The following is a 13,998-nucleotide window of genomic DNA, read 5'->3' on the forward strand; positions in this document are numbered from 1 at the left end:
GCACACTCCAAGAGGCTGCTGGCGCTGGCCCGCGCGGCACCGACATTGGGAGCGCGCTTCGCGCTGACTCAGCGGCGACGGTGGCGGCGGCGTTAGCCGGCCCTCGCGCTCTTTCCCTTCCTGGGGCGCCGACCCCGCCCGCCTGCTTGCTAGTCTGCCTGCTCGGCGCCACGCAAGAGAAGGCGCCAGGGGACGCGGAGCCGCGAGAGGCGCGCGGCCCCAGCCTGCTCGGTCTCCGGCGTTAGCGCTGCGGCCGTGGCGGAGGACTACGGCGACAAGGACGAGGGCCGCTCACCCCGCTGCCTGCGTGCAGCGTCGCTCCACTCCGCTGACCGGCCCTCGGGAGTGCAGGCGGCGAGGCGAGATGGAGTGATAGGGAAGGTGACTCGAGGCGCTGGGGTGGCGGGACCCGGACACGGCTTGGTTCGCGCGAGGCTGCGAGGAAGTTGATCTGGGCAGACTGGCCCGGCGGAGCAGTGACGCCGTGGAGGGGTGCGGGCCCGGGGACCCTCCATGGCGCTGGTGCCCCAGGGCTGGGTGGACAGGATGGGGGTGGGTACGAGCTGTGGCCTCTGTCGCGGAGTGCGTCCTGTGTCCTGAGTGCGTGGCCGCCAGTTGCCGGGTGTTTCATCACCCGAGTTGCCACGAGGCGTAGTTTTAGGGAGGAATCCGGGGAAGCCTGGGGGGCGAGGCCGGCCGAGAAGGACCAACACGCCTGTGCCCCCACCCTCCCGGCAGACCCATTTGTAGTAGTTCCAGCGCGTCCCACCAGTTTCAGTTATAGAGACCTTAAACTTGAGTCCGCACCCCCCCAACACCCCGCACAAAAAGGGAAAAAAAGTGTTATTTCTGTGTGATAATTTGCTAGCGCGGATACTCCATTTTTTCTCTTCCTCAATCCTGCAGGAATAGAGAAGCGTGATGGTTCCCTGTAACCAGAAAAACGAGTACTTTTGGAAGCACTAATTAGTTGTTACTGGGGGAAGTTACGTTTTATTAAAGCGACTTGTTAGCATGATGTTAAAAGGCTGGAAAGATGTAAGTCTAGTCTTGCTAACAGTCTTCAGGAGATGTGGAGGAATTTTTCCAAATTGTTTGATGCTTGACATAATGACTCTTCAGGAAAAGTTAGGGCATAATATTTTTAAGTGTTTTGCTTGCCTTGCTGGTCCCCAGCCTTTGCAGGATGTGTAATTGAAGTGTTTACCATATTGTAACAGATGTTTAAGCCTGCACTACTGTGTCCTGTTGGGATACCATGTGTTCTTGCCCAGTCTCTCTCTAGGAAGGTTGTTACCTTTTTACTAGAGGTGTAGCTTTTCAGTTGTTTGCATACACTTAAGTAATTTATCCTATTCCCTTATATATTGGTTATCCAAGTGCCTTCCCTTGGATGTATTCCTTTACTGACAACTGTAACAAGTTTGTTTCCTTAGGTTGTTTATTGGCCATGTTTTTCTTTAGGACCACTTGCTTTTTTCCTTTGATGGGATCAGTGTGAGGTGACCAAGCTTAAGCAGTTTACCATGGCAACTTAAAAGAAGTTCTTTATAGGATTTCTCTGTCTGGGATTCATAGAAACTCAGAAATTGTCTTTTCCCTCTATGGAGACATTTTTCAGGGGAATGGTAATCAGCTTTTCTTGTCATTTTTGGCTTGGAGGGGAGGAGTGCACATCTTGTTTTCTCATCTTCAAAATGCTGATATAGTAGTTTAGGTGTGCTCCAAGTGGTTCCTATTCCCTGTGGGTCTACCCAGATTAATAACCGATTGAGGGCCCACTATGTGCCAGACATGCTTTGCATACTTTGTATCCTTGAGGTTGTTACAATTTTGAGGTGTCTTTTTTCACCTTACATAGAAAGAGTTCTTGGGTTTTGTTATTCATGTGACTTTTTTTTTTAATGTCAAGATTGGGTTATGAATCCAGATCTTTTTAAATCCAAAACCTGTGTTCTACATCCTAGGGACACAGTGACGAATATTCCAATCTTTGTTCTTTAAGGTCAATGAAAGAAAACTAGTAAGCTGACAGTGACAACACAGCAATGCTTCGGAAGGGTATCTAATCCAATTTGGGAGGGTTGAACAAAAGTATTCTTGAAAGAGATCACCTCTAAGTTGAATTTGAAGGACAAACGGGTTAACTAAGTAACTGAAAAGGGCAGTGTGTGCAAAGATGAAGGAAAGGATATCACTGGAAAACTACCAGGTGATGTAGTATCACTGGCCTTGCTGGGTTGGGGTTTAGAGTGGTGAGGAGTCATTCAAAAATGTTTGGATTTTTAATCCTGAGGACAGTGGAAGTTTACATTTCTCTGCTATAGTCTGCAGGTATGCTGTGAACCATAAGAGAAGGACTAAGCTTCCTTCTCCAAGACTCTCATCCTGTAACCTGGCCTTGATTCTTGCCACACCATTCCTAAAGACTGTATATCCTTCCCTCCAATCAGTCTCTTAGTCTCTTTAGGTTCTCTTTGGTTTTGGTAATTTAAGAAACAAAAACCCCCACAGCTTTCTAAGATAAAGCCTGTTCTCCCTATCTTGCAGGTCTTGACATGTGATTTTCACATCATTTAGTTTGTTCCATGTTTGCTCAAATAAATATACAGTCTATTAAAAACTAAGCTGTCTTGTGGGGCTTACTGTGTTCTGTTTTAAGAATGTTAGAACCTGAACTGAGAAGAACTGGATTACTTTCCATAGTTTTTTTGGTGATGATGATTGTTTTGTGGTACTGGAGATTGAACCCAGGGCCTCACACATACTAGGCAAGTGCTCTTCCACAAAGCTGTACCCCCAACAAAAAGAAAAGTTCTTAAATAAGAGTAGTCAGTTCAGTTTGTGGATTTTTGTATCGACTATTAGAAATTCTCTCTGAAATACATTTCTAAAATTGGCTAGCAAGAATAGAGATCTAGAAAAGGCAGAACTGGTCCATTGTTCAAAAGCTAAATGACTGTTTTTTAACTCTTCTTCCTTTCTCATTCAACTTCTTTTGCAGTACTTTGTAAACACACCAGTAAAAATATTAAACTTTGAGGTCAGACATTCTACTTTTTTTTTTCTTTTTTAGATTTACGATATTGGTGTCTTGTAGTAGGAAAATTAGAATTACTATAACAAAATAATCTGGATCTGTCATATTTTAACCTAATACAGTTGCCCAGTTGCATTTTTAAGTACTGGAGATAATAAGTAACAACACTGCACACATTAGAGGGCTTCTGCTGTTTAAAGAAAATAATTACTTTCTGTGCTTTTTATTAAAGATTTTGAAGAATAAGATAACTTTAGAACTTTCATGGCATACTTAGATTTTTAGAAGTTACACATTAACAGAGTATTTAACAGGATCCATTCTTCTAAGACTTGCTCTTTAATTGTAATCTGAGTAAATTTCAAAAGATTGTTAAAACTTTTGAGCATCTTTATATATTTTCATCATTTATTATAATATTCTGGGTAAGCATCTATTTTGTTTATCAAATATTTTTTTCTTGCACCTTTGTTTTTTACATGCAGATGTTTGTGGATTCTTCTGTGGGATCAGAGGGCACGCCTATTTTAATCAGAAAACTCCAAGTATAACAGCAGGAATGGACGAACAGGCTCTTTTAGGGCTAAATCCAAATGCTGATTCAGACTTTCGACAAAGGGTAAGTTAGTCTTATTTTTTAAAGCATGTTACCATAAATATGCATTTACCAAGGTAAATAAAAAGTATATCTGGTGATAAAGGTCTAATTTGAGTAGAAATGAAGAGAAACAAATTTGATTCAAGTGTGTTCTGAATATAGAGTTATTTGTTTTCAATTTAGTTAACTAAACCAAAGTATTAAAATTTCATGTGATTCAAGGTAGGTCTTTATACAACATTAGTCATTATTTCTAATTATTTAGAAATTGTAATGCAGAGAGAAAATTGTTCAATGGATTTTTCATAGTGGTAAACATGCATATCCTATTTTCCCATTGCTTGGTTTGGTCTATCCAAGTTGTTTACTGATATTTACTATCCCTGTTATTTAGTCCAGGCAGACATGTAAATAAGCAGTTAGGATATTCCATATTTTAAGTCATATAAAATGATTACTACATGATAAGGAATCCATTAAGAAGTGCTAGGATATTTGAATAAATGTAAACAATTAGACATAATGGAACCTACAACTATAATCACAATAGCTGAATAATAAGACATCTAAAGAACATCTAAAGAATAAACCTATAATTTTTTAAAGACGTGGGTGTTCTGAAGTATAGCATAAGAAGAAGAAGAAACATTTTCTTCTTTCTACTTCTCACAGCAAAGAATATTTTTTTAAAGATGTATACAATACCTTTATTTTTATTTATGTATTTATATGTGGTGCTGAGGACCAAACCCATTGCCTCACACATGCTAGGCAAGTGCTGTATCACTGAGCTACAACCCCAGCCCAAGTACAAACATTTTTAAATGGTTAAAAAAAAAAAAAAAACAAGTAATTTTTAACATAAGTACATGCTTCTGTTGTTAAATAAATAGCCCTCCAGATACAGAAAAATAATAGCAATTGAAATTTAAATGTTTGACCCATTTTAAGATGTCTAACAAACTAGTTAGGACATTAAAAAGTCCTTGTCTTCTGTGTATAGACGGAGATTTCTTTTCATAGGGGCTTAAGCTACCTGCCTTCAAGCAACTAACAATACTAGTTAAAACATCATAGAGCTTACTCTCAGTCTAGTCTGGCATTACATGCTTATTAAAATTAAAAACTTAAGTTATTTTATTTATTTTTTAGCTACTAGATGGCCTTCCCTATTTAAGTACCTTTTTTGAACTCTATTTTTTAAATTAAGTTCCAGCATCCAACAAATTTTTAAAATTTTGCCAATGATTTTTTCAGAAAAGTTAAATCAGTATATTATTATTAGTTTTAATACAGGAGATGTGCTTTTCATCAGTAAAAATGGTTCTTTCTATCATAGGCATATTTTATACATCCAGGTCCAGGCTTAATTTGATGGCCTGTTAAACTAACTTAAGTAACAGAATTAATTAGGATGAAGAAGACAGACCTTAAATAATAGTGAATTCTGATAGTCCTTGTTTTACAGTTCAGGAATAGTGGGAATTGATCAGTTTTGGTGGTTAGATAAATGAGCGTTTGCTAACCCCAGTTGCTCACTTGTCCTTTTGTACTTCTCTGTTTTCTACATGGGCCGTAAAAATAGCTGAACTGATTCTGTTGTCACTTAAATGCAGAAAAAAGGTATGAGATAGAAGTAGGTGATGAAGGCTAAGTCTTGTTCATCATAAAAAAATGCCAGTAATACCTGGATTCAGAGCACAAAGATGGAAAGTTTTCAGGTTATTTTCCTCACCTCTTTTTTAAAATGTACTACACACCTTTAGCTTAAAACCTGCTATTATTTAAAGAAAATAATATGTTAGTAATAATTCTAGCAGCTAAGTCTTTCCTCTTTTTGGTGGGGGGAGTGAATTATTAGGTGGCAATGCAACATATGTAATTGACTTCCACTTTATCCCCTGTCCTGTACCTGTGGTATTCATAAAGGAAACCATAGGTTTTACAGACAGCTGTTAGAAAACAACCAAGCTTAGAATCTTTTATACCTGCCTGGACTCTTAACATTGTTAATTTCTAAAGATAGCCATTACTTAACTCTGGGTGGTTTTCCAACATCCACAATCTATCCTCTGTGTGGATACCAACTGGGTGTCTTATAATTCCATTCAGTTCTGACACTACCAGAAATTAGGGTCAGACCCTAATTAGGCTCAAGTCTCATTCTTATAAGTAGAGGGCTCATGTGACTCCTTCCTCAGGTTTGATAGTTTTCCAGAATGACTCTCAGAACTCAGGAAAGCATTTACTTACTGTTGCCAATTTATTGTACAAACTACAACTCAGGAATAGCTAGAAGAGATGCCTAGGGCAAGGTATGAAGGAATGGACACAGAGCTTTGCTGCCCTCTCTGGGCTAACCTTCCTCCCAGCACCTCAGTGTGTATATCCTGGAAGTTTTAAGAGTTTGTATAGAGCTTAATCTCCGGTTCCTACCTCCCCTTCTCAGAGATAGGTGTTTGAGAAAATTTCAGCCCTTTCATCACTTGATCTTTCTAGTCAGTCCCATTCTGAGATTATTTCAGAGACCCCACCCTAAATTGCCTCTACCATGATTTCTGTTGTGTTCTAGAGGAGCTCTTTATAAGTAACAAGACAGTTCTATCAGGAAGTTCCAAGGGCTTTAAGAGCTCTGACTGGGAAGAAGGGGAGGGAGCAAAACCCAAATATATTTCTTCTTATATCACATTTATATTTAAGGTAGTTTTGGGTCATCTTCAGCTTATCTTTATTTACCAGTCCTCTGTCAATGGGAACAGCCACTGATATCATGTATAAAAACCCACTCCCTCATTCATATACTCATAAAGTAGAGGAAACTATCACCTAAATATATGACTTTTACTTCTAACCGAAAGAAAAAATAATTTTACATTTTGATTGGTTTGTATGTATATATATGTACACACATATAACTAAAGTTACATAAAATAATAGTTATTCTTACCATGTAATGCACTCTGATATTTTCTTACATGAAGATTGCTAAATTAACTTCATCACTAATGGGACAAAACATTTTTTAAAAATTCTGACAAACTGAAATTATTTTCCTCTAATGCTTAGTGTTCTGTACCTCATGTCAAAGTTGTCATCAGTTCATAATTAGTTGAAGTCATTTAGCAGTATTTTTAATTTATGTATAATTTTCTGGCTATTTGAGATACTCTTCACAAGTTAAGGTTACTTTATTGGTCCATTGTCATATGTGAATCCTGCATCTACTGTAATATGCTGATGGAAGAGCATGGTATACATAATTTCCACTGGACCACTAGTGTTATATGGACTTGATTCTGCATCCATTCAAGGGTGCACTTGCTCTGTCATGCGGTGGTACACATCTGTAATCCCAGCAACTTAGCATGGCCCTAAGCAACTTAGTGAGACCCTGTCTCAAATTTTAAAAAAAAGGGCTGGAGATGTGGCTCATGGTTAAGCACCCCTGGGTTCAATCCCTGGTACCAAAAAAAAAATGAGTACACTTGCTCTTTGTTGGTACATCATTCTTTCTGATTACAAGCCATGGATTATTTGTGAACAGAGATGAGAAACAGCTTTGACTTTTTCAATTATTTGATAATTTCCAGAATTTATATCATGTAATTATACTCCAATCTTAATCTCTTTTTTTAAGGGAATTTACATGATATAATTGAAGAATTGACATACTCTTCTGTGTAACAGTAGATCGAATAATATACGTAATGTTTTCTTTTTTTAATATTTAAAAATTTTTTTGTAGTTGTAGATGGACAATATGCCTTTGTTTATTTTTATGTGGTGCTAAAGATCAAACCCAGTACCTCACATATGCTAGGCAAGCACTCTGCCACTGAGCTGCATCCCCAGCACCATGTTTTATCTTGTAGAATCAACTCTTTAGTAGCGGCTCTGCTGTACCCTTTTATAATTGTATACCTCAGTATTACAGCACTTGATAAAAACACGTATACATTTTCTCTCTTAGTTCTTAATAGCCCAGTGAAATCTGCAGAGTATTCTTGTGCTGTCTTCTAGACTCTAAGGAAATGGGTTTGAGTATGTTAAATTCACTGTTGATTATTGGTTTACTATTCCTAGAAAATTTTTTCAGTGTTAATAGAGCATTGAAATTGATTCTTCTAAATGTGTTTCTTTGTTTTACAATCTTTCAGGCCCTGGCCTATTTTGAGCAGTTAAAGATATCCCCAGATGCCTGGCAGGTGTGTGCAGAAGCTCTAGCCCAGAGGACTTATAGGTAATTAAAACAAAATTTATATGACATCTCAAAGAATTTACATTTCTGTAAACATGACAGGACTGTTACATTTATCTATTTTTTTTTTTTGAAAGTTTTCATTGAAGCATTTTGTGACTTGCCTTTTAGAAAACCATTAATATGTGGTCATTTAGTCTAGAAATGAGAAATAGTAAACCAAAAATTAGGCCATTTGAGAATCACTTTTGCTATATGTATGTTATGTACCTAATAGCAAATCCCAGTGAAATAGACTGCAGAAAAAACTTCCTTAGTTGGTAAAGAAAGTGATTACAAATGGTATATACCTGAGTTTTAGATTTTAACCTAAAGTATGTTAGCTTGCATTCACTTCGTTTTTGAGGCTCACACACATAGTCCATCCTTTACTGTTTCCAGCATGGGTCTCTGTAGTAGAATGAGGCACAATGAGAGCAGATTTCTAGGTATTTGTCTAACCCACATCAAATATGTATAAGGTTTTCCCCCTGCAGTGTGACCTTTTTTGGGGGGCAAGGAGGTCCTGGGGATTGAATCCAGGGGCACTTTACCACCAAGCTATATCCCAGTTCCTTTTTACTTTGAGGAAAGGTCTTGCTAAGTTGCCTAGGCTGGCCTTGAATTTGTGATCCTCCTGCCTCAGTTTCAGGTTGCTGAGATTACAGGCATGTGCCATCATGTCTAGCCGTGATGTGACTTCTTTGTAGTCTTTCTAAAGCAGTCAACTTAATTTTTACAGAAATAGGAATCCTCATGACTGGGGATGTGGTTCCGTGGTAGAGTGCTTGCCTGGCAGGCTTGAGGCCCTGGGTTCACTCCCCAGCACCACACACATATGCAAAAAAAATAAAAATTAAAATTAGGAACTCTCTAACCATACAGCTGATACATAATTGTGTCAGCTTACATAATAGTTATTTATAAAAGAAGTAAAACTGACATAGTGTGGCTTGTGGGAAACACAACCAACTAGCAGTAAGCAAACAGGTCACTGATGGGAGTGGAAGTGCTGGGGTTAGTGACAGCCCCCTGGCTAGAGTTGTTGGAGTGCTGTTCTGTCATTTTGTTTGATAACTGAAACCCTTCATTTGAGTTTAGTGAAAACTGATTTTGAGAACATCTTAGTCTTAGAGTAATTAAAAGATGACTTTTAATTAAAGACTGCCCTCTAGTTTGTTCCTTGAGTGGAAAATATGAGTCTTACATAATTCAACGAAGGCTACAAGGTCATTCATAATAAAAACAAAGACCTCAGGTGTCAGAGGAGGTACTAATTAAACCTAATTTTTAAAAAGTTTTGTGTGTTTTTTTGTGGAAGAAATTATTTTGTTTGGTTAATTCATGTAGTCTAACCTAAGATGGAATCTCCATTCTTACTTTGACCAATTACTTTACTTAGGAAAAGTTGTTCCATAACTAAATCTGGCCTAAACCAACCATCTTGAATGAGCAGATTGTTGAATGCTAAAAAGATTTATGTCAGAGTTTATGACGGGTTCACTAAAACTGTATCACCTTACAGGACAATGGGAATAATTGGCATGTCTTGATTTTCACTGCCATCTTATGGTGACAATATATTTGTAATTTGTTTATTTGTGGGTTGTTTTTTTTTTCCACCCCCAGTGCTGGGGATTGAACCCAGGGCCTCATGCATGCCAGACAAGCACTCTACCTCTGAGCCACATCCCTAGCCCCTATATTTATAATTTGGTTTGCTATATGAACTTTGAGGATAGACTGATATGATAGTCTTTGTGACCCTACTTTGGATTTGTCTGTGACAGAATTGACTAAGGTTGATTTGGGTGTGTGTGGGGGAATGTACTGGGAATTAAAGCCAGGGGCAATTTACCTTGTTAAACAAAATCGTTTTAGAAATCTTAACATCTGGAATTTAGAAAGAAGCCCTTCTGTTTACCAATCACTATGTTTAAAGTGCATCTTGAAGTTTTTGGTTATTTTGATTACCAGATTTAATGGGAATATCAAATGTTATATATAGTATTGAGAGTTCTATTAGCTTTTTACACAAATGGATTTGAATGTTACAAAATGAGATTAGTAAATAGAAAATAAGTCACAAGGCCTACTTTGAGAAATTTCAGCTGTTATTCATGAATATTTTGCCTTTGTTTTCCCCATTCATATTGTTGACCTAATTTTCATTTTTGCTTTTACAGTGATGATCACATAAAGTTTTTCTGCTTTCAAGTATTAGAACATCAAGTTAAATACAAGTAAGTCTTTTTCTCAAAGTTCTGATTCAGATTTATGGATGACGCCATTATGTTTGATTTTTCCTCCCTTGAAATCTTACTACAGGTTGTAAATTAACAGTGTGTAAGTTATATGCAAGTTATAGATGTTTTGATTTATCCCAAACCAAGTTAGTTGATTATATATAAAAATAGACATTTCACAGAAAATCTAGATTTCCAACTTCTCTGGAGAAACCAGGTGTTTAAACCTGTTTCCAGATAATAACTTGAGTTGAGTGGCAGCACCTGTGTTCAGAACCCTACTTTAATTAAGAAAAAATAAAGAATTATCAGTTGTTTTATTCTCTAGACCACAGACCTGACAACATGGATGTATTTGAAAAATAATGTAGCTATCAGAGATTGATAATGATACCCTGTCTGCCACCCTCATCCCTCTTTTCTTTGAAACCTCGTTGTGAGACATTAACAATTTATTCTAGGAAATTTTAGATAATTGAGGGCTATACAGACTTTCCCTTTCAAATATATGAGACTTACTTTTCAAAACCACAGCCAACCACACAAATGTAGCCACTATTCTTTCTCTTCTCTATTTTGAACAGATATTCAGAACTAACCACTGTTCAACAACAACTAATTAGGGAGACGCTCATATCTTGGCTTCAAGCTCAGGTAAAATAGTTAATTTCATTCAAAGCCTCAAATGATCAGATATTCAGTCTTTTATATTAAAAGTGTTAGTTTTGAAGATCACGGGTAGAATGGCAATACTGTTAAACTTTCCATGACACATTGTGGTAACTTTGGTTTTAAAAAGTAATTTATTATTTTTATTTCATTTATTTTTTTACTCCTTGACAAAAGCTACTTTTCTGTTTGGTTCCTAAAGGTGAGCTGTTCTGGAAGGGCCTTTTTCAAAGGCCAGCAGAGTTCTTTAGTACAGCATGTTCTTTTTGGTTAATTGTAGCCAATTTTAACATATAAAGTGATTATGTAGCTAGAGTTTTTTATTTTCCTCAAAGAGAAAGCAAACAGAAGAAAAATATTTGAAGTTTTTCTTCTAAGAAGAGTATGCAACTTACTAAAACTGCACATGAAACTTAAAAATGTAAAGATGAAAAGTAACTGTTAAAAGTTTTATTTGGGGCTGGGGAGATAGGTCAGCTGGTAAAGTGCTTGCCTTGCAAGCACAAGACCCTGAGTTCAATCCCCAGTACCGCCAAAAAAAAAAAAAATAGTTTTATTTGTTAGATTGTTCTCTATCTGGCCAGTCACTTAAATACTTGGATAATTTTGATACAGTTTTGTTTCACTGTTAATATGGACCACTTTGAATTTTGATGGGGTTTTGCTTATAAGTGATCAGTCGAAAAATGATGTTTTTTTGTTTTTTGTGGGGCTTTTTTTTTTTCTTTGTCTTTTTTATTTAAATTTAATGGGATATTTCTGTTATCAGATGCTGAATCCCCAACCAGAGAAGACCTTTATACGAAATAAAGCAGCCCAAGTCTTCGCCTTGCTTTTTGTTACAGAATATCTCACTAAATGGCCCAAGTTTTTTTTTGACATTCTCTCAGTAGTGGACCTAAATCCAAGGGGAGTAGATCTGTACCTCCGAATCCTCATGGCTATTGATTCAGAGTTGGTAGATCGTGATGTGGTTCATACATCAGAGGCAAGTAACTTCACATCAGTTTTTAGTTTTCAATGTAGATTCTGTAGGAGAAAATGACCACGTAGTAGAAAGAGGTGGGAATTTTTTTTTCCTTTAGACAGACATTCTTACGAATGATTATAAAGTTACCCAGCATTTTGAATTTTGTTGACAAAGGAACTTAAGCCTGATTTTTTTTTTAAAGATACAGATCGAAATTAGAGTATTATATTTGACTTTTTAAAAGTAGGCAGATACTTTCCCAGTGAAATACATAGGATGATTTTTCTCCTATGAATTTGTTGAGAAATACAGTCTGTATTTAGTACTACTGTAGAGAGCCTGAGCAAGGAAGAAGCATTGCTTGTGAATTGTCATTGCTGGCTTCTATTTTCTCATCACATAACCCATCGCCTTAGTCTTTCTGTTTATTAACCAGTGTAACTTTTGCCTTATTCTTAAAGGACACAACAGAAGTAGCTTCAAATGTGTATAATTTAAAGCCATTGTAACCAAAGTATTTAAAATAGAGGGTATTATCATGCATTTACATTACTGCCACTTTCTAAATAGTCTTAGTCTTGTGTTTACCTAATTTTGAGAACTAATTTATCTCATGCTTAAAATTTCTAAGTAATGCTTATTTGTAGTTTATATTTAATAAGAAAGTAAGTCTGCTGCTGTGGAATAGAATAGAAAGAGGAAATACAAAGAATCACAGGATGTGATTTTAGAGCTGATAAGTAGGAAACTATTGCAGGGAATGTGTTAATAAGTCTGGAAATTTAGTGTAGAGGAAATTGCTGTGTGCAACCATATTCCAGTGTCAAACATTTTGTAATCTACTTTGCATTTGGTGTTTTATTTTTTAGGAGGCTCGTAGGAATACTCTAATAAAAGATACCATGAGGGAGCAGTGCATTCCAAGTCTGGTGGAATCATGGTACCAAATCTTACAAAATTATCAGTATACTAATTCAGAAGTGACATGTCAGTGCCTTGAAGTAGTTGGGGCTTATGTCTCTTGGATAGACTTATCCCTTATAGCCAATGATAGGTAAGTATTCCTATAATTTTTTTTTAAATATAGACCTGCAAAATACAATATCTAAAAATCGTGAGTTTGAAGTATTTAAATAATTTTTTCCTCTTTTATCAGGTTTATAAATATGCTGCTAGGTCATATGTCAATAGAAGTTCTACGAGAAGAAGCATGTGACTGTTTATTTGAAATTGTAAATAAAGGAATGGACCCTGTTGATAAAATGAAGCTAGTAGAATCCTTGTGTCAAGTATTACAGACTGCTGGATTTTTTAGCATTGACCAGGTTAGTATATTTACATATGAAGTTTTGAAAATTGTTGGAACAAATGAGAGATAATAAGTTAAATATAGTGTTTCCTTTTTCTTTTTTCTAAATATTGGAAACTGTCCTTGAAATTATAATAAACTACTGTATCCTGAAAGCTGTGGTATTACTTACAACATTTGCCTGCACAATAGATTATACCCATTCTTCAACTTGAAGGCCTCTTGAAGGCCTGGGTGGTACCAGCTCTTCTGCATTTCTTATACACTTTCATTGTTGACACTACTGGTCCAAGCACCACACATTGAGTAGTAAGGGACTATATCATTTACACAATGGTTCATTTAAGATTTCAGGGTTTGAACCTTGGGCCTCAGACATATGAGGTGAGCACTTGCCCACTGGGCTACATCCCCAACCCATGAAGCCTTTTTAAATTTTAGCTATCAGATATAAATAATTTCTAAGATATCTTTGTATTGGTGATATGTTGGTAATATGGTTTTAGTGTTTTTCCTCCTTAGATACCACTAGTGGCATCTGCTTATCTGCTTTTTTTGGTTCCAGGGATTGAACCCAGGGGCACTCAACTCCTGAGCCACATCCCATCCCTTTTTTTTGTTGTTGTTCTTTAGTTATACATGATAGTAGAATGTATTTTGAGATATTAATATACATGGAGTGTAATTTTCCATATCAGAGAGAACATTTGGTCTTGGGTTTTTGGGGATTAGCTTATTTCACTTAGTATAGTCTCCAGTTCCATCCATTTACCAGCAGATGCCATCATTTCATTCTTCTTTATGACTGAGTAATATTCCATTGTGTATAAGTACCACATTTTCTGTATCCATTCCTCTGTTGAAGGGCACCTAGGTTGGTTCCATAGCTTAGCTATTGTGAATTGAGCTGCTGTAAACGTTGATGTGGC

General features: G+C 36.9%; 1 protein-coding gene across 5 annotated transcripts in view; it reads left to right on the forward strand.

The window, feature by feature from the left end:
- Xpot (exportin for tRNA) overlaps nt 1-13,998 on the forward strand; it is a 39,910-nt gene continuing 25,912 nt past the window's right edge. Inside the window, exons 1-9 of one of the 5 annotated variants that reach the window (XM_047551287.1) lie at nt 1-381; nt 907-1,038; nt 3,526-3,659; nt 7,796-7,878; nt 10,062-10,118; nt 10,706-10,775; nt 11,560-11,778; nt 12,630-12,814; nt 12,917-13,085. In XM_047551287.1, coding sequence (XP_047407243.1) covers nt 3,600-3,659; nt 7,796-7,878; nt 10,062-10,118; nt 10,706-10,775; nt 11,560-11,778; nt 12,630-12,814; nt 12,917-13,085 — 843 coding nt within the window. In that variant the 5' untranslated portion in view covers nt 1-381; nt 907-1,038; nt 3,526-3,599. Of the gene's footprint in view, nt 493-906; nt 1,039-3,525; nt 3,660-7,795; nt 7,879-10,061; nt 10,119-10,705; nt 10,776-11,559; nt 11,779-12,629; nt 12,815-12,916; nt 13,086-13,998 lie in introns of all 5 variants that reach the window. The other 4 variants (XM_047551286.1, XM_047551284.1, XM_047551285.1 and 1 more) reach the window with 4 other exon arrangements.

This window comes from Sciurus carolinensis, chromosome 4 (genome assembly GCF_902686445.1).
Source record: "Sciurus carolinensis chromosome 4, mSciCar1.2, whole genome shotgun sequence".
NCBI lineage: Eukaryota > Metazoa > Chordata > Mammalia > Rodentia > Sciuridae > Sciurus > Sciurus carolinensis.